A 20,152-nucleotide genomic window follows, 5' to 3' on the forward strand; every position below is an offset into this window, starting at 1 on the left:
GGGAAAAAATAAAATATAGTACATTTTTCTAAAAAACAATTCAGGAAGTATTCCTCTAAGTTTATTATTCTTTTTCAAATTCACTTTAGCTATCTAGTTCCCTTGCTTTCCCACATAAATTTTAGAATCTATCTATCTATGAAAAAATCTGGCTGGAATTTTGATAAGAATTGCATTAAAAGCTATAGATCAATTTGGGCAGAATTGACATCTTTACTTTGTTAAATATTCCAATCCATGAAGATGCTATGTCTTTTCATTTATTTAGGTCTTTGATTTTTTTCACCACTGTTTTGTAGTTTTCAGCATACAGATCCTATATTTTATTAGGTTTATACCTAAGTATTTCAGTTTTCTGAACTATTATAAATGGTATTATGTTTTTAATTTTGGTTTCCAATTGTTCATTGCTACTATATAGAAGTATGATTGATTTTTACGGGTTGACCTTATATCCTGTGATCTTGCTACACACACTTATTAGTTCTAGGAGTTTTGGGATAGATTTCTTGGGGTTTTCTATACTCTCCTGGTTTTAATTCTACTTTAGTGGCTGCTTTTTCTCATTCTACTTTGCAACTTCCTTCTCTTCTTCCTGACCTTTTAATTTTGCAGTTCTCTGGGTATCAGTCCTTGGGTCCTCTTTTCTCCTCTATACTCATTCCTTGGTGATCTCATCCAGTTTCATGGCTCTAATACCACCTCTATGTTAAATTTATATCTTCAGCCTGAACCTTTCCCCCAGTGAACCTTACATCCAACTGCCTCCCTGACATCTCTACTAATAGGCAACTCAAACTTGATGCATCCAAGTATGAACTCTTGGATTTATTCCTTGCTCCCCCTATTCAGTCTCTAGTCTTCCTCATCTCAGTTAATCCAACTTTAAACTTCTGGTCTCCCAAATGGAAAATCTTAGGATCATTATTGACTCCTCATTTCTCACACTCATATCCAGTCCATCCATCAGTAAATACCGTTGATGCTACTTTCAAAATAAATCCAGTATTTGCCAGCGTTAAGACCCGTGCCATTACTTGCAGTCCCTTCCCAACTCAAGCCTGTAGGAACTCAGTTAATTGTTAAATAATTGAATAATTGCTTCTTTATTAGAGAAATCTCTGAGATCTTTCTCTAGTTGAATTATAATGTCCCTTAATGTTGACAGAAATAACAATTATTTTTACATCTTCCTTAAGTTTCCTGCATTCTTAAGACTGTGATTATGGACTGTGATTATGGATTCTTAAGACTGTGGTTACGGATGCCACTCTCTCCTGGGCACCTGATATGTTTTATATACATATAATGGAATACTATTCTGCGATAAAAAGGAACAAAATACCAATCTATGCTACACCATGGATGAAACTTAAAACAAAAATTTTTCCTGGAGGCATTTGTGTAGTTTTCACTGGAAGAGTTCCCTTAACGTGTAAAAAAGTTTTTAACCATAGTTTCTCAGTTTTGCTGGACACTCCATCACCAATCTTTCTAAAACAGTTGTTAGCATTTATATTATGGTTTCAAGATCCTTATTATTTGTGTAAGAGGAAGTTGAAGAAGATGTTGTGTGACCATGATCTTATGTTGTCTTTTCCTGTCTCTGGTAAAAGGATGGAGAGGTGTTCTGGTGTGTTTAGTTTGTGGAAGCAATGAGTTATATATCACTTATTCTCTTTTGAACCATTATAAATATTCACTCGTGGGCTTCCCTGGTGGCGCAGTGGTTGAGAGTCCGCCTGCCGATGCAGGAGACACGGGTTCGTGCCCCTGTCTGGGAAGATCCCACATGCCGCGGAGCAGCTGGGCCCGTGAGCCATGGCCGCTGAGCCTGCGCTCCCGGAGCCTGTGCTCCACAACGGGAGAGGCCACAACAGTGAGAGGCCCGTGTACCGCAAAAATAAATAAATAAATAAATATTCACTGGTAGAAGGTGGAAGGCTATATTTATTTGTGGGTGAGTATGAGTTTACTATGCGTAGAATCTGATTCTTAAATGGGGTAATACGACTAGCCACGTGGGCATATTAAAAAGCAAAATGTGGGAATGTAAAGTGGTGCAGCTATTTTGGAAAAAGTTTGGCAGTTTCTTAAAAAGTTAAACGTAAACTTACCACATGACCCAGACATTCCACTCCTAGGAGTCTACTCATTTGAAATGAAAATAATGTCCACACAAAGACTTGTACATGAATGTTTATAGTGATATTAGTCATAATAGGCAAAAACTGGAAACAACCCAAGTATCCATTAACTGGTGACTGGGTAAACCAAATGTAACATATACATACAATATGATACTATTTAGCAATAAGAAGGAACAAAATGCATGCTACAACATGGATGAACCTCAAAAATATTATGCTAAGTGATATAAACCACTTACAAAATACCACATATTGTATGACTCCATTTTTATGAAATGTTCAGAAAAGGCAAATCTATGTAGATACAGAAAACATACGAGTGGTTGCCTGGGGTTGGTGGTGGGAAAAAAGGTTGAATGCAGATGGGCTCATGGGAATTTTTTTGGGTAAGGAAAATGTTCTAAAACTGGATTGTGGTGATGGTTGCACAACTCTCTACATTTACCAAAGTCATTGAATTATGTATTTAGAGTGGATAAATTTTTTGGTTTGTAAATTATACCTCAATGAAGTTGTTTTGAAGAAGGAAATGAAAATGAATTTTGTAAACTGAAGTATTAAGAGAAACATTGTATGACAAATGCAGTCATTTGACAAATGGTGAAAAGGGATTGTTTTAGAAGTGTAATCTTTCAGGTAAAAGGAAAAGGGTACTTGATTTGAATAGATGAAAGAGTAAATGGAACCCTTCATTTTTGCCCTAAAACCTATAGTAAATGTCAAAGATAGCATCAGATACCCTTAAAATTTTGCATTTCTGTAACATTTGTATACTGTGGCTGGTAGAATAAATTGGTGGTGTAAAAAAACTTTTCTGGAACAGTTTGTCAAGGACCTTAACATCTATATCCTTTGCTATAATTCCACATAAAAAATATATTCTAAGGAAATAATTAGAAATGCAAACAAGGATTGGTATTTAGAAATGTTCATTATAGCATTATAGAGGGTAATCAAACAATAATAACCTATATGGTCTCAAAGTAGGGGGAATGGTTACAATTGTTTTAGTTATGGCTCTGTTGGTTGCAAGGAGCAGAATCCCTAACTAGCTTAAGTGAAATTGGGCTTTGTTGAAAGGATATAAGGTGCTTTAACAACCCCCCAAACAGCAAGATCAGTGCAGCCCTTTGGTAGTGGGGAACCAAAGCTGCTTTCACCTTTTCTCATTTTCGGGTCAGACTAGTCACTTCAGTTTTCTTTGCAGACCTGCTTTATTTATCCTCAGCCTCTTCTCCTGCCAGTCTTCTAGTGCATTGATCAGTGCTGTTTACCAGCTCTGACTGAGTCAGTCTTTGTTCTAGTTCCAAAATTTCCAGAGCAGGACTCTGGACTAGCTCATCTTTTCCAGCCCTAAGTGGGTCAGTGAACACCTGGTGATTTGGTCTTCCTCTCCATCCTTCTTGGGGGGGGTCTACATTCAGGTTTAGTTATTTAGTGAAAATGAAATGGCTTTGGGTAATGACTTTGATGTAATACATCTCATGAGTTTATATGAGAGATTGCAAATATTAATATTAATTTAAAACATTTCTAGGGCCTTCTGTGATATAGTCTCTTCACTTAAACTCTCAGAAAGATAGTGTGCATTTTTGGTAGATTCATGCTTATTTTCTTATCATTTCTTACTAAAACCTCTGTGGTCTGGTTTCCACTCCTTCTTCCTTATTGAAACCACTTTTGCTAAGTTTGGCAATTGAAAACCCATTGGACACTGTGGACCAATCACCACCTCCTGAAATGCTGTCTTTGGACTTGGCCTGAATGATGCCGCTTTCTCCTGACCTTCCCTCAGTCTACCAAGTCTGCTGCATCAGTGGATCCTCTTGCTGTGCTCATCCCTTTAATATTGCTATTGCCCCATGCCTCGCCTTTCACTTCTTTTCACTTACACAATTTCTTTTACCGCTGTGACTTCAGGGATGCTTTACTATCCCCAAATCCTGCCTCTATACCAGACCCCCTCTACTGAGATTCTGACTCTGATAACCAGCACCTTTTTGAATATCACCACTTAGAGCCTCACCAGTTCCTGTTCTTTTGAAACTTCATAGCTCTTTGTATCTCTGTTTATTCTCTGCTGTAATTATGTACTGTGCCTTATTCAACTTTGTATTCTTTGTATCATTTCACAGAATTCCTTGCACAATGGATTCACTCAATATTTGCCCACTTGAATATTCCTGTTTTTAAAAATGGACTAATTATACTTGTTTGTGTCCCACAAATTTTTTTTTCTAAATCTAAGAGTAATTTCTTTTGTGGTCCAAGGGAAAAAAACAACTTACTGTTAATGGGTATGCTTAAGAACATTTTTCAATATATTTGGGTCTATTAATACAAATTTTTCTTGAGAATAAGGATAGAAAGCCTACTGAGTTTTGGACACTAATCATATGTGGATTTAATTTCTGTACTACATACCTTTTCTTACTCCAAAAGAAAGAAATGCTAATTAAAAAATTCAACCAATTTGGAAATATGCATTGTAGACACTGAAAGTTTCCATTATTATATATAGAGTTCTTACAAGTAAAAGGAATTCTAGAAGTGGAGGTTGTTTGTAAATACAAAATAAATTTGCTCATTGAGTTAGAGTTGAAGGCTGAGCGTTTAGTTATTGCATAGGGCTGGCGACAATTAAAATTATAGATCTGAGTATTCACCTCTACGGTGTGTACTGTTAAGTGCAAAAGGTTTGTGCTGCAACTGTGGTATTTGTATTAAAGGCTTGGGCATGTCACCCCTTCCTCTGTATGCAGACAATTTGGTGAATCAGAGGATAGTCTGAATTCAGATATGAGAGGTAGTATAAGGGTCAGTTAGCAAAGTCAGCTCTAGTTTAATTTTTTTTTTAATGTTGCATTTACTAGAAATAAAGCTTTGGAAAACTTGTAAGCATATTAAAGACTTAAAGACATTTGCCTTTTTAATTTGCATCTACACTAGATAAACAGTACATGAAGCAAGAATAAATTCTAATTACTCCATTTGCTAATAGAGAGCCTTAAGGGAAATAGCCCTCTAATTCATAGTGAAAATGAAGTGTAAGGATTTTCTCTTTCATTTACTTCCCTTTCTCTTCTCCTTCCCACCTAATGTAATAAAATTAGCTAAGGCAATACTTTACTTTTTTTTTTTTTTTTTTTTTTACGGTACGCGGGCCTCTCACTGTTGTGGCCTCTCCCGTTGCGGAGCACAGGCTCTGGACGCGCAGGCTCAGCGGCCATGGCTCACGGGCCCAGCCGCTCCGCGGCATGTGGGATCTTCCTGGACCGGGGCACGAACCCGTGTCCCCTGCGTTGGCAGGCGGACTCAACCACTGCGCCACCAGGGAAGCCCAATACTTTACTTTTAACATGAACCTGCAGGCTAAGAGTTATTAGATTTATTTATCTTGTTTTATTTTATTGGTAAGAGATATCTTTCCTATAGCACCGTTTTCCATTCTCTGAAATTCTCAGGTTCTAGCCACATTATAAACCTGTTCTTTAATAAATATTTTGTTGGCTAGATATTTATTTATTGTTGTTTGAGGTGAAAATGTTTGTGCTCAAATGTTTTATTTTAATCTTTTTTTAATAAATTTATTTTATTTTTATTTTTGGCCGCGTTGGGTCTTCGTTGCTGCACGTGGGCTTTGTGGCGAGCAGGGGCTACTCTTTGTTGTGGTGCGCTGACTTCTCATTGCGGTGGCTTCTCGTTGTGGACCATGGGCTCTAGGTGCGCGGGCTTCAGTAGCTGTGGTGCATGGGCTCAGTAGTTGTGGCTTGTGGGCTCTAGAGCTCAGGTGCTGTAGTTGTGGCACACGGGATTAGTTGCTCCGCGACATGTGGGATCTTCCTGGACCAGGGCTCGAACCCGTGTTCCCTTCATTGGCAGGTGGATTCTTAACCACTGCGCCGTCTGGGAAGCCCTGTGCTCGAATGTTTTAAAATATTACTGGAAACTTGAAATTTATCTCCTTGTATCTAGATACTAACATTGTAGCTGACTAACTTATTCATTCCTCTTGAAAGATTAAGAATGCTACTCTTTGCTTTTTTCATTTATTTTATTTTTTTAATGATTACCACAGTAGGTTTAGTGAACGTCCATCATCTCGTACAGACACAACATTCAAGAAATAGAAAAAAATTTTTTCCCTTGTGATGAGAACTTTTAGGATGAACTCTGTTAACAATTTATAACATACAGCAGTGTTAATGATCTTTATCATGTTGCACATTACATCACTAGTACTTATCTTTTTTTAAAAATATCTTTATTGGAGTATACTTGCTTTACAATGGTGTGTTAGTTTCTGCTGTATAACAAAGTGAATCACCTATATGCATACATATATCCCCATATCCCCTCCCTCTTGCATCTCCCTCCCACCTTCCCTATCCCACCCCTCTAGGTGGTCACAAAGCACAGAGCTGAGCTCCCTCCCTGTTCTATGCAGCTGCTTCCCACTAGCTATCTATTTAGTTAGTTAGTTAATTAATTAATTATTTTTTAAACATCTTTACTGGAGCATAATTGCTTTGCAGTGGTGTGTTAGTTTCTGCTGTATAACAAAGTGAATCAGCTATACGTATACATATATCCCCATATGCCCTCCCTCTTGTGTCTCCCTCCCACCCTCGCTAGCCCACCCCTCTAGGTGGCCACACTTATTTATCTTATAAATGGAAGTTTCTGCTTTTTGACTACCTTCATCTAATTCCCCTTCCCCCAACCAATGCCTCTGATAGCTACAAATCTGATCTTTTTCTTTGTGGGTTTGTTTGTTAGTTTGTTTTTGAATTATAATTGACCTATAACATTATGTTAGTTTCTGGTATACAACATAGTGATTTGATATTTCTGTACATTTCAAAATGATCACCATGATAAATCTAGTTGTCATCCATTACCATACAAAGATAGAACATAATTATTAACTGTATTCCCCACACTGTACATTTCATATATTTTGTAACTGAAAGTTTGTACCTTGTAATCTCCTTCACCTGTTTCTCTCCTTGCCCCAAGCCCTTCGCTTCTGTCAGCCACCTGTTTGTTCTTTGTATCTATGACTTTGGTTATGTTTGTTCACTTGTTTTGTTTTTTAGGTTCCGCATATGAGATCATATGTCTTTCTCTGTTTGACTTACTTCACTTAGCATAATTCCCTCTAGGTCCATCCATGTTGTTGCTTATGGCAAGATTTCATTCTTTTTTATGGCTGGGTAATATTCCATTGTATATATACAGCACCTCTCTTTTATCCATTCATCTTTTGATGGGCACTTAGGTTGCTTCCATACCTTGGCTATTGTAAATGATGCTGCAGTGAACATGGGGTGTATATATCCTTTCTAACTAGCGTTCTTGTTTTCTTCAGATAAATACCCAGGGGTGGTATTGCTGGGTCATATGGTAGTTCTATTTTTAGTTTTTTGAGGAACTTCCATATGGTTTTCCATAGTGGCTGCACCAATTTACATTCCAACCAACAGTGCATGAGGGTTCCCCTTTTTTCACATCCTTACCAACACTTGTTATTTGTTTTCTTTTGGATAATAGCCATTATGACATGTGTGAGGTGACATCTTATTGTGGTTTTGATTTGCGTTTCCCGGATGATTAGTGATGTTGACTGTCTTTTCATGCATCTGTTGGCCATCTGTACGTCTTTGGAAAAATGTCTATTCAGATCCTCTGACCATTTAAAAATCAGGTTGTTTGTTTTTTTGATGTTGAATTGTATATTTTGTATATTAACCCCTTATCAGATATATCATTTGCAAATATCTTCTCCCATTCAGTAGTTGGCCTTTTTGTTTTGTTGATAGTTAACCTTTGTTGTGCAAAAGCTTTTCCGTTTGATGTAGTCCCATTTGTTTATTTTTGCTTTTGTCTCCCTTGCTTGAGGAGACATATCTTCAAAAAAATATTGCTAAGACTGCTGTCAAAGAAGTTACTGCCTATGTTTTCTTCTAGAAGTTTTATGGTTTCAGGTCTGACACTTAAGTCTTTAATCCATTTTGATTATTTTTGTTCACAGTGTGAGAGAGCAGTCCAGTTTGATTCTTCTCAGTGTAGCTATCCAGTTTTCCCAACACCATGTATTGAAGAGGCTGTCTTTTCATTTTTAGTCTCTGTGTGTCTTTAGATCTAAAGTGTGTCTCTTACACGCAGCACATATATAGTTCTTTTTGAATGCATTCAGCGGTCTGTCTTTTGATTGGAGCATTTATATTTAAAGTAATTATTGATATGTGTGTACTTATTGCCATTCTGTTAATTGTTTAGGGGTTGTTTTTGTGGTTCTTTTCTGTTTCTTCTTTTGCTTTCTTTCCTTGTGATTTGATGACTATCTGTAATGTTATATTTGGGCTGTTTTCTCTTTTGTCAGTGTATCTATTATAGATTTTTGGTTTGTGGTTACCATGTGGCTGGCTCTCTGTCTCTCTCTCTATATATATATATATGATTATTTCAGGTTGCTGATCTGTTAAGTTTGAATGCTTTTTAACCACCCTTCATTTTTACTCCTCCCTCCCCCAACCCCCGTTTACTGTTTGTGATGTCATATTTTACATCCTTTTGTTTTGTGTATTGCTTTGCTTATTTTGGATATAGATGACTTTACTACTTTTGTCTTTTAACCTTCCTACTACCTTTATACGTGGTTGATCTACTACCTTTATTATATATTTGCCTTTACCAATGAGATTTTTCCTTTCATAGTTTTCATATTTATAATTATGGCTTTTTCTTTTCCACTTAGAGAAGTCCCTTTAACATTTCTTGTAAAGCTGGTTTCCTGGTGTTGAACTCTTCTGTTGTTTTTTTTTTTAACATCTTTCTTGGAATATAATTGCTTTACAGTGTTGTGTTAGTTTCTGCAGTATAACAAAGTGAATCAGCTATACGTATACATATATCACCATATCCCCTCCCTCTTGCGTCTCCCTGCCACCCTCCCTATCCCACCCCTCTAGGTGGTCACAAAGCACCGAGCTGATCTCCCTGTGCTATGCAGCTGCTTCCCACTAGCTATGTATTTTACGTTTGGTAGTGTATATATGTCCGTGCCACTCTCTCACTTCGTCCCAGCGTACCCTTCCCCCTCCCTGGGTCCTCAAGTCCATTCTCTGCGTCTGTGTCTTTATTCCTGTCCAGCCCCTAGGTTCTTCAGCACCTTTTTTTTTTTTTTGTAGATTCCATATATATGTGTTAGCATATGGTATTTGTTCTTCTCTTTCTGACTTACTTCACTCTGTATGACAGTCTCTAGGTCCATCCACCTTACTACAAATAACTCAATTTCATTTCTTTTTATGGCTGAGTAATACGCCATAGTATATATGTGCGACATTTTCTTTATCCATTCATCTGTCAGTGAACACTTAGGTTGCTTCCGTGTCCTGGGTATTCTAAATAGTGCTGCAGTGACCATTGTGGTTCATGAGTCTTTTTGAATTATGCTTTTCTCAGGGTATTTGCCCAGTAGTGGGATTACTGGGTCATATGGTGGTTCTATTTTTAGTTTTTTAAGGAACCTCCATACTGTTCTCCATAGTGTCTGTATCAATTGACATTCCCACCAACAGTTCAAGAGAGTTCCCTTTTTTCCACACCCTCTCCAGCATTTATTCTTTGTAGATTTTTGATGATGGCCATTCTGACTGGTATGAGGTGATACTTCATTGTAGATTTGATTTGCATTTCTCTAATGATTAGTGACGTTGAGCATCCTTTCATGTGTTTGTTGGCAATCTGTTTATTTAGGTCTTCTGCCCATTGTTGGATTGAGTTGTTTGTTTTTTTGATATTGAGCTGCATGAGCTGCTTGTATATTTTGGAGATTAATCCTTTGTCAGTTGCTTCATTTGCAAATATTTTCTCCCATTCTGAAGGTTGTCTTTTCATCTTGTTTATGCTTTCCTTTGCTGTGTAACACCTTCTAACTTTCATTAAGTCCCATTTGTTTATTTTTGTTTTTATTTCCATTTCTCTAGGAAGTGGGTCAAAAAGGATCTTGCTGTGATTTATGTCATAGAGTGTTCTGCCTATGTTTTCCTCTAAGAGTTTTATAATGTCTGGCCTTACATTTAGGTCTTTAATCCATTTTGAGTTTATTTCTGTGTATGGTCTTATGGAGTGTTCTAATTTCATTCTTTTACATGTAGCTGTCCAGTTTTCCCATCGCCACTTATTGAAGAGGCTGTCTTTTCTCCATTGTATATTCTTGCCTCCTTGATCAAAGATAAGGTGACCATATGTGTGTGGGTTTACCTCTAGGCTTTCTGTCCTGTTCCATTGATCTGTATTTCTTTTTTGTGTCAGTACCATACTGTCTTGATTACTGTAGCTTTGTAGTATAATCTGAAGTCAGGGAGCCTGATTCCTCCAGCTCTGTTTTTCTTTCTCAAGATTGCTTTGGCTATTCGGGGTCTTTTGTGTTTCCATACAAATTGTGAAATTTTTCGTTCTAGTTCTGTGAAAAATGCCATTGGTAGTTTGATAGGGATTGCATTGAATTTGTAGATTGCTTTGGGTAGTCATCTTCACAATGTTGATTCTTCCAATCCAAGAACATAGTATATCTCTCCATCTGTTTGTATTATCTTTACTTTCTTTCATCAGTGTCTTACAGTTTTCTGCATATAGGTCTTTTGTCTCCTTAGGTAGGTTTATTCCTAGTTATTTTCTTCTTTTTGTTGCAGTGGTAAATGGGAGTGTTTCCTTAATTTCTCTTTCAGATTTTTCATCCTTAGTGAATAGGAATGCAAGAGATTTCTGTGCATTAATTTTGTATCCTGCTACTGTACCAAATTAATTGATTAGCTCTAGTAGTTTTCTGGTAGCATCTTTTGGATTCTCTGTATATAATATCATGTCATCTGCAAACAGTGACAGGTTTTCTTCTTCTTTTCCTATTTGGGTTCCTTTTATTTCTTTCTCTTCTCTGAATGCTGTGGCTAAAACTTCCAAAACTATGTTGACTAATAGTGGTGAGAGTGGGCAACCTTGTCTTGTTCCTGATCTTAGTGGAAATGGTTTCAGTTTTTCACCACTGAGAACGATGTTGGCTGTGGGTTTGTCATATATGACCTTTATTATGTTGAGGTAGGTTCCCTCTGTGCTTACTTTTGGAGAGTTTTTATCATAAATAGGTGTTGAATTTTGTCGAAAGCTTCTTCAGCATCTATTGAGATTATCATATGGTTTTTATCCTTCAATTTGTTAATATGGTTTATCACATTGATTTATTTGCATATCTTAAAGAATCCTTGCATTCCTGTGGTAAACCCCACTTGGTCATGGTGTATGATCCTTTTAATGTGCTGTTGGACTCTGTTTGCTAGTATTTTGTTGAGGATTTTTGCATTTATGTTCATCAGTGATATTGGCCTGTAGTTTTCTTTTTTTGTGACATCTTTGTCTGGTTTTGGTATCAGGGTGTTGGTGGCCTTGTGGAATGAGTTTGGGAGTGTTCCTCCCTCTGCTATATTTTGGAAGAGTTTTGGAAGGATAGGTGTTAGCTCTTTAAATGTTTGATAGAATTCTCCTGTGAATCCGTCTGGTCCTGGACTTTTGTTTGTTGGAAGATTTTTAATCACAGTTTCAATTTCATTACTTGTGACTGGTTTGTTTATATTTTCTATTTTTTCCTGGTTCAGTCTGGGAAGATTGTGCTTTTGTAAGAATTTGTCCATTTCTTCCAGGTTATCCATTTTATTGGCATAGAGTTTCTTGTAGTAATCTCTCATGATCCTTTGTATTTCTGCAGTGTCAATTGTTACTTCTCCTTTTTCTTTTTTTTTTCTTTTTTTTTATTAGTCTCTGCTTTACAACAAAGTGAATCAGTCATACATATACATCTGTTCCCACATCCCCTCCCTCCTGTGTCTCCCTCCCTCCCACCCTCCCCATCCCACCCCTCCAGGTGGCCACAAAGCACCGAGCCGATACCCCCGTTCTTTTTCATTTCTAATTCTGTTGATTTGAGTCTTCTCCCTCGTTTTCTTCATGAGTCTGGCTAAGGTTTATCAATTTTGTTTATTTTCTCAAAGAACCAGCTTTTAGTTTTATTGATCTTTGCTATCATTTTCTTTGTTTCTATTTCATTTATTTCTGATCTGATTTTCACGATTTTTTTCCTTCTGCTAACTTTGGATTTCTTTTGTTCTTCTTTCTCTAATTGCTTTGGGTATAAGGTTAGGTTGTTTATTTGAGATGTTTCTTATTTCTTGAGGTAGGAGTGTATTGCCATAAACTTCCTTCTTAGAACTGCTTTTGCTGCATCCCATAGGCTTTGGATTGTTGTGTTTTCATTGTCATTTGTTTCTAGGTATTTTTTGATTTCCTCTTTGATTTCTTCAGTGATCTTTTGATTAGTTAGTAGTGTACTGTTTAGCCTCCATGTGTTTGTATTTTTTAACAGATATTTTCCTGTGATTAATATCTAGTTCAGTAGCATTGTGGTCAGAAAGGATACTTGATAACGATTTCAATTTTCTTAAACTTACCAAGGCTTGATTTGTGACCCAAGATATGATCTATCCTGGAGAATGTCCCATGAGCACTTGAGAAGAAAGTGTATTCTGTTGTTTGTGGATGGAATGTCCTATAAATATCAATTAAGTCCGTCTTGTTTAATGTATCAGTTAAAACTTGTGTTTCCTTATTTATTTTCATTTTGGATGATCTGTCCATTGGTGAAAGTGGGGTGTTAAAGTCCCCTACTATGATTGTGTTACTGTCAATTTCTCCTTTTATGGCTGTTAGCATTTGCCTTATGTATTGAGGTCCTCCTATGTTGGGTGCATAAGTATTTACAATTGTTATTTCTTCTTCTTGGATTGATCATTTAATCATTATATAGTGTCCTTCTTTGTCTCTTGTAATAGTCTTTATTTTAAAGTCTCTTTTGTCTGATATGAGAATTGCTACTCCAGCTTTCTCTTGATTTCCATTTTCATGGAATATCTTTTTCCATCCCCTCACTTTCAGTCTGTATGTGTCCCTAGGCCTGAAGTGGGTCTCTTGTAGACAGCATATATATGGGTCTTATTTTTGTATCCATTCAGCCAGTCTGTTTTTTGGTTGGAGCATTTAATCCATTTACATTCAAGGTAGTTATCAATATGTATGTTCCTATTACCATTTTCTTAATTGTTTTGGGTTTACTATTGTAGGTCTTTTCTTTGTCTTATGTTTCCTGCCTGGAGAAGTTCCTTTAGCATTTGTTGTAGAGCTGGTTTGGTGGTGCTGAATTCTCTTAACTTTTGCTTGTCTGTAAAGGTTTTAATTTCTCCGTCAAATCTGAATGAGATTTGGGTAGAGTAATCTTGATTGTAGGTTTTTCCCTTTCATCGCTTTAAATATGTCCTGCCACTCCCTACTGGCTTGCAGAGTTTCTGCTGAAAGATCCACTGTTAACCTTATGGGGATTCCCTTGTATGTTATTTGTTGCTTTTTCCCTTGCTGCTTTTAATATTTTTTCTTTGTATTTAATTTTTGATAGTTTGATTAATATGTGTCTTGATGTGTTTCTCCTTGGATTTATCCTGTATGGTACTTTCTGCACTTCCTGGACCTGATTGAGTATTTCCTTTCCCATATTAGGGAAGTTTTCAACTATAATCTCTTCAAATATTTTCTCAGTCCCTTTGTTTTTCTCTTCTTCTGGGACCCCTGTGATTCGAATGTTGGTGCGTTTAATGTTGTCCCAGAGGTGTCTGTGACTGTCCTCAATTCTTTTCATTCTTTTTTCTTTATTCTGCTCTGTGGTAGTTATTTCCACTATTTTATCTTTCAGGTTACTTATCCATTCTTCTGCCTCAGTAATTCTGCTATTGATTCCTTCCAGAGAATTTTAAATTTCATTTATTGTGTTGTTCATCATTGTTTGTTTGCTCTTTAGTTCTTCTAGGTCTTTGTTAAACGTTTCTTGTATTTTCTCCATTCTGTTTCCAAGATTTTGGATCATCTTTACTATCATTACTCTGAATTCTTTTTCAGGTAGACTGCCTATTCCGTCTTCATTTGTTTGGTCTGGTGGGTTTTTACCTTGCTCCTTCATCTGCTGCATATTTCTCTGTCTTCTCATTTTGCTTAACTTACTGTGTTTGGGGTCTCGTTTTCATAGGCTGCAGGTTCGTAGTTCCTGTTGTTTTTGGTGTCTACCTCCAGTGGGTAAGGCTGGTTCAGTGGGTTGTGTAGGCTTCCTGGTGCCTGTGTTCTGGTGGATGAGGCTGGATCTTGTCTTTCTGGTGGGCAGGACCACGTCCAGTGGTGTGTTTTGGGGCGTCTGTGACCTTATTATGATTTTAGGCAGCCTCTCTGCTAATGGGTGGGGTTGTGTTCCTGTCTTGGTAGTCGTTTGGCATCGGGTGTCCAGCACTGGACCTTGCTTGTCGTTGAGTGGAGCTGGTTCTTAGTGTTGATACGGAGATCTCTGGGAGAGCTCTTGCTGATTGATATTACGTGGGGCCGGGAGGTCTCTGGTAGACCGATGTCCTGATCTCAGCTCTCCCACCTCAGAGGCTCAGGCCTCATACCCGGCCGGAGCACCAAGACCCTGTCAGCCACGTGGCCTGGTCCATAGTTGCATATAAAATGTGGTCCATTGTGAAGACTTTCAAAGCCAGAAACCGGAGGTCAAAACTGTACCTGCACAGCCAACTTTGTAACTATCTGCCCAAACAACCCTACTGCGTGGAGCCTTTCAGCTGCTCCCAAATGTTGATTCGTTTTTCTGACTGCGAAGCACCGGGGCAGCCTGTGCTGGTTTGGGGAATTTTTTTTTTTAATATCTTTATTGGAGTGTAATTGCTTTTCAGTGTTGTGTTAGTTTCTGGCTTTGGGCCATTTTGAAGGGAAGGTCCTCAGGACAAGTGATCCTGGCAACTGCTAGGGGCTTACTCGAAAATTCCCCGATCAGGCTGGCTAGCCATGAGTAGCAAGGATCCTGGCTGGCTGTGCCAAAATTTGTTACGTAGTCCAAGCTTGTACTGGTGTTGAACTCTTAGCTTTTGCTTGTCTGTAAAACTTTGATCTCTCTTTCACATCTGAGTGAAAGCCTTGCGGGGTAGAGTATTCTTGGTTGTAGGTTTTTACTTTTCATCTCTTTAAATACATTGTGTCACTCCCTTCTGGCCTTCAGAGTTTCTGCTGAGAAGTTAGCTGATAGCTTTATGGGGGTTCCCTTGTAGGTAACTTGTTGCTTTATGGGGGTTCCCTTGTAGGTAACTTGTTGCTTTTACCATGCTGCTTTCAATGTTGTTTCTTTATTTTTAATTATTGCCATTTTAATTATAATGTTTTTGGTAGGCTGCTTTTAAGTTGATCCTGTTTGAGACTCTCTGTGCTTCCTGGACCTGGATGTTTTCCCAGAAGTCCCTTAAACTCTCCTCATTTGTTTTTATTCTTTTTTTTTTCTTTCCTTCTTCTGTTCAGTTTCAGTGATTTACACAATTCTGCCTTCCAGTTCCTTTGTATCATATAATGTTCTGTTGATTCCTTCTAGAGTATTTTTTATTTCAGTTATTGCATTCTTCAGTGCTGTTTGATTCTTCTTTATATTTTCTAACTGTTCATCCATTCTTCTCACAAGTTCTTTGGCCATCTTTATGATCATTATCTTAAACTCTTTTTCAGGTAGGTTGCTTATCTCCACTTCACTTAGTTCTTCTTCTGGGGTTTTATCTTGTTTCTTTACTTGGAATGTTTTTCTCTGTTTCCTCATTTTGCGTAATTCACTGTTTTTATTTCTGTGTATTTGGTAGGTTGGTTACATTTCCTGATCTTGGAGAAGTGGCTTTATGTAGGAGATGTTCTATGTGGCCCAGCAGCGTACTCCTCTCTGGTCACCAGAGCTTTGTGTTCTATGGGTGCCCTCTATAGGGGCTGCATGGGTTCTTCTTTTGTGGCTGGCTGACAATTGTGGGTGTACCAGTGTGCGTTGGTGGCCCTCGATCCCGTTGGTTGCCAGGCCCTGCCTTGTGTGGAGGCTGCCAACTGCTGGTGGATGGGGTTGGGTGGTGGGTGGGGCTGGGTCATGGCTTGGCTGGCTGCATGGCCATCCACCACCCAACCTGGTAATGGCCTGAAGGTGGTTGGCTGGATTCTGACATGGCTGGCCAAGGGGCCCAAGGTGTCCTGCAGCTGGTGTTGGCCTGCTGTTGGGCAGGGCCAGGGCCCTGGGTGTCCGGGGTGGTGCCAGACTACTAGTGGCTGGGCCGGGTCTTTACGCAACTTGCTGTGGGGGGCTGTGGTGGTCCTGGGGCTTGGGTTGGCTTGCTGGTGGGCAGTGTCAGGGCCCAGGAGGACCTGGGGCTAGTGCCGGCCCACTGATGGGCAGAACCAGGTCCTGGGGTCTTTGGCTGTGGGGTCTGAAAGTTCTGGAGCTGGTGTTGGCCCTCTGTGGGCAGTGCCTGGGCACAGAGTTTGTGGCTGTAGGGCCTTGGGGGGTCTGGGGATGGTGTCTGCCACAGGTGGGTGGGGCTGGGGCCCATCAGATCTCGGGGCTGGTGCCAGACCCCTGGTGTGTGAGGCCGGGACTGGGGCTAGTGCTGGCCCACTGGTGTGTGGGGCTGGGTCACATGACTAGCTGTGTGTGTGTGTGTATGTGAGTGGTTCTTGGGGGTCCCAGTGCTGGTGGTGGCCCACTTGTAGGTGGGGCTGGGTCCTGGGTCCTGTGGTGGGTGGTGTCATGTGCTGGGATGGCTGGGGGCTCGGGGTTCTACAGCAGTCAACCTGCTGGTGGGTAGGTCTGTGTTCCTGCCCACCTAGCTGCCTGGCTTGGGGCATCCCAGGGCTGGTGCTGTCTGGTGGGCAGGCCTGGTCTGCCATTGACTGGCTAGAGGGAGGATTCTAAAGTGGCACTTAGCAGCACCAGTGTCCTGGTGGTGGGATGAGCTTCCCAAAATGGCTGCTGCCAGTGTCCTTGTTCCCAGAGTGAGTTTCAGTTGCCTTCTGCCTCCTGTGAGTCTCTCCAAGATCAGCAAGTGGGTCCTACCGAAGCTCCATTCAAATAACTGCTTCTGCCCTGGGTCTTGAAACATATGAGATTTTGTGTGCTCTCTCTTAAGAGTGGAGTCTTTATTTCCCACAGCCCTCTGGCTCTCCCAGAAGTAAGCCCTACTGGCTTTCAGAGCCAAACAGTCTGGAGGTTCATATTACTTGTGTACACCCCCGGGTTGAGGAGCCTGATGTGGAGCTAGGACCTTTTGCTCCTTGGGGAGAACCTCTGCAATTGTAATTATTCTCCCATTTGTGGGTTGCCTACGCTGGGAATATGGGTGATGATGATACTGCATCTTCACCCTTTCTACTTGTCTTGTGGTTTCTTCTTTATAGCTTTAGCTATAGAAGATCTTTTCTGCTAATCTTCAGGTCACTCTTATGGATAGTTGCTCTGTAAATAATCATGATTTTGCTGTGCCTGTTGAAGGAGGTGAGCTCAGGGTCTTCCTTCTCTGCCATCTTGGCCACTGCTTGCATCATAAAGACTTCTAATGGTTTAACAGCTTGGCAAATTGGTTAACACAAAAAAATAAACTTTGGTTTATGTATTCAGAGTCTAAATGAAAAACAGGAAGATAAATAAAAAGAACCAGTAATGGGCTTCTCCTTTTCATTTGGCCCTTGTAGATTGAACACATTTGATACTTGTAGTCTATGCATCAGGCAGAGTGGCAGAAGCTTGGTTGTCATTGAGCCTTTAGGGCTTAGCAGAGTTGATGAGAAACTGTAAATGGTCATCAAGACTTGGAGCTTCATGGAAAGAACACCTGAATATACAGTGAGTATGTTAGCTTAGTGGTTATGGTATTACTGCTGAGAGAATGGGTCACTTAGGGAGAGAATCATCCATACCTGGAAAAGTCTTGAAGCAGAACTCATGTTGAGGGTTTCTGCTAAACTCTATCTCTTAGAAAGCAGTCCTGGTCAGTATTAATCAGGATGCCGGGTGCAGTGATGAAGTAAAGGAGGACTGAATTCTTAAAGTTCACATTTAGACAAAAGTTTAGACATTTTGAGATGAGATGAGTGTGAGACATGATCTTTAGGGAAAACATTGATGATGAAAAAAAGAGAGAACTCTTTTAGGTGCTTTTGTGCTTGACTCCGTTGTCCATCTTTTCCTAAGAAGCTTGGTTTAAGTTTAGACTCCTTTTCATAGCAGCTCTAAACTTGCTGTAGGCAGTACAGAAATGAGTGGATAAACTTTATTTAGATACTCTGATAGCTTAGCCACTGACTGTGACCTGTCCAAATGTGGCAGTAATATCAAGATAAAATGGGGAATGTCAAAATGCTGTTTTCAACCTTTTGGGAGTAAAGCTGCTGACAAAGTGGTTTGAAAATAGTGTTGAAAACCCTATGATTAAATGACAACAAGAGCATGAGAAGAGATTTTTTTCCCCTAAAATCAGTTTAGTGTATCTGTGCAGAAACAAAGGGAAGAAGTTGCTCTTGGTTAAATTCGTTGATAGAGGATTTGGAGGTATTGTTTCCTGTAGAAAAAAGATCTGTACCCTAAACTATAATTTTTCTAACTTCTGTTGCATGCGTTGCTGCATTTCCTTTTTCCATGTGCTCTATTATTTTCGTGGCAAATGTATTTTTAAACATGGTCTCTGGGATAATTATCGCCATTAATTAGTTTTGATATTCCTTTTTAATGATATTTTCATTTATTCCTTTTGCTAGCTGGATTGCCTTTTGCAATTCTTACTTCAAGGCATACCCCTTTCCAACGAGGATTATTCTGTAATGATGAGTCCATCAAGTACCCTTACAAAGAAGACACCATACCTTATCCGTTATTAGGTGGAATAATCATTCCATTCAGTATTATCGTTGTAAGTTAAATCCACTTTTCCAAGTTTATCACTTTCGGGCAATTGGCTTAGTTTTGTGTTAACCTATTAATGATTGAATGTATAACCTTCTAAAACAATGTGTTTTTTTTAACCTTTAATGTTATTTGATCAAAATAATCTCAGCTATTTTAAGTGGAGCCAAAAGAGCAACAATGTATAATCAGAAGAACCTTACTGAACGTGTGTAGGTTTTATGCTAACCTTTCTAAGTCACTTTGATTTTTTTTAGAGCTCCAATTTGCTATTGTTTCAGTAATAATGCAATAGATGACTATTATATCAATGTATTTCTAGCATACTTTTTACCTAGGATGTTATTTTATAATTTGTTGAGGCTGTGCGTATGAACTGACTTTCTAGTTACTGAGTTCTAGAAAAATCTTAACAGGTGTTAAGACTTCATTTAACCCATGTTTAGTTTACTTTAAAGAATTTTTAGATAACGGCAGAAATAGGAGAGAAGAGCCTGAATTCTATATATAATTAGAAGTTAACACGACAAAGAATTTTTACTGGTACTAAAACACTGTAGTAATTATTGTTTTCTAGGATTTCAGGTGGGAATCCTTAGAGAATGTGCTCTGGGGAGAAGATATCAAGTGATTAGACTACATGATTTTTATAATCGCTTGACTCGGATTCTATGACTTTAATTAGTTTTAAGCTCCATAACTTGTAACTTTAGAAATAAGATTTATGTTACAGGCAGAAAATATGGTCTCATCCAGGAGACAGGCCAAAAAGATAATAGCATATCTAGCTTGTCTGTTCTGGAGTTTATTAAAAAACAAAACAAATCTTCTTGATTTAGAAATTTAATGTCTTATTGCAGAATGATCACAGCTCCTTGTTAGCACTAAAAGTTAATCAACTCATAATTTGTGGTGTATAATTAATAAAAGAAAACCTCTGCTATACAAATGTTTGTTTCGCAAGACTCTGAGCTCCTTGAAGGTAGAGGTGGTGCCTTGTTCATCTTGGTATCCTCACTGTTGCCATGGACCCTGGCACGTCCTAGGTGCTAGAATGAAACTTGAGAGATTTTGCCGTAATGTTGGTGACTCTCCTACAGTATAGTGAAGTTTTAAGAAATCAGTGGTTTGTTTAATCTAGAGAGATCTTTACACTGAG

At 38.8% G+C, this 20,152-nt stretch overlaps 1 protein-coding gene across 2 annotated transcripts in view; it reads left to right on the plus strand.

The window, feature by feature from the left end:
• The window catches only part of PLPP1 (phospholipid phosphatase 1), a 113,702-nt gene that overhangs the window by 46,960 nt on the left and 46,590 nt on the right, over window positions 1-20,152 (plus strand). Inside the window, exon 2 of one of the 2 annotated variants that reach the window (XM_082624151.1) lies at window positions 18,849-19,000. The exons of the other annotated variant lie outside the window; for it this stretch is intronic. Within the exon in view, the coding sequence (XP_082480277.1) occupies window positions 18,849-19,000 (152 nt within the window). The remainder of the gene's footprint in view (window positions 1-18,848; window positions 19,001-20,152) is intronic. 2 annotated transcript variants of the gene reach the window in all.

Source organism: Mesoplodon mirus (genome assembly GCF_964341445.2).
Source record: "Mesoplodon mirus genome assembly, chromosome: 5".
In the NCBI taxonomy this organism is placed as follows: domain Eukaryota; kingdom Metazoa; phylum Chordata; class Mammalia; order Artiodactyla; family Ziphiidae; genus Mesoplodon; species Mesoplodon mirus.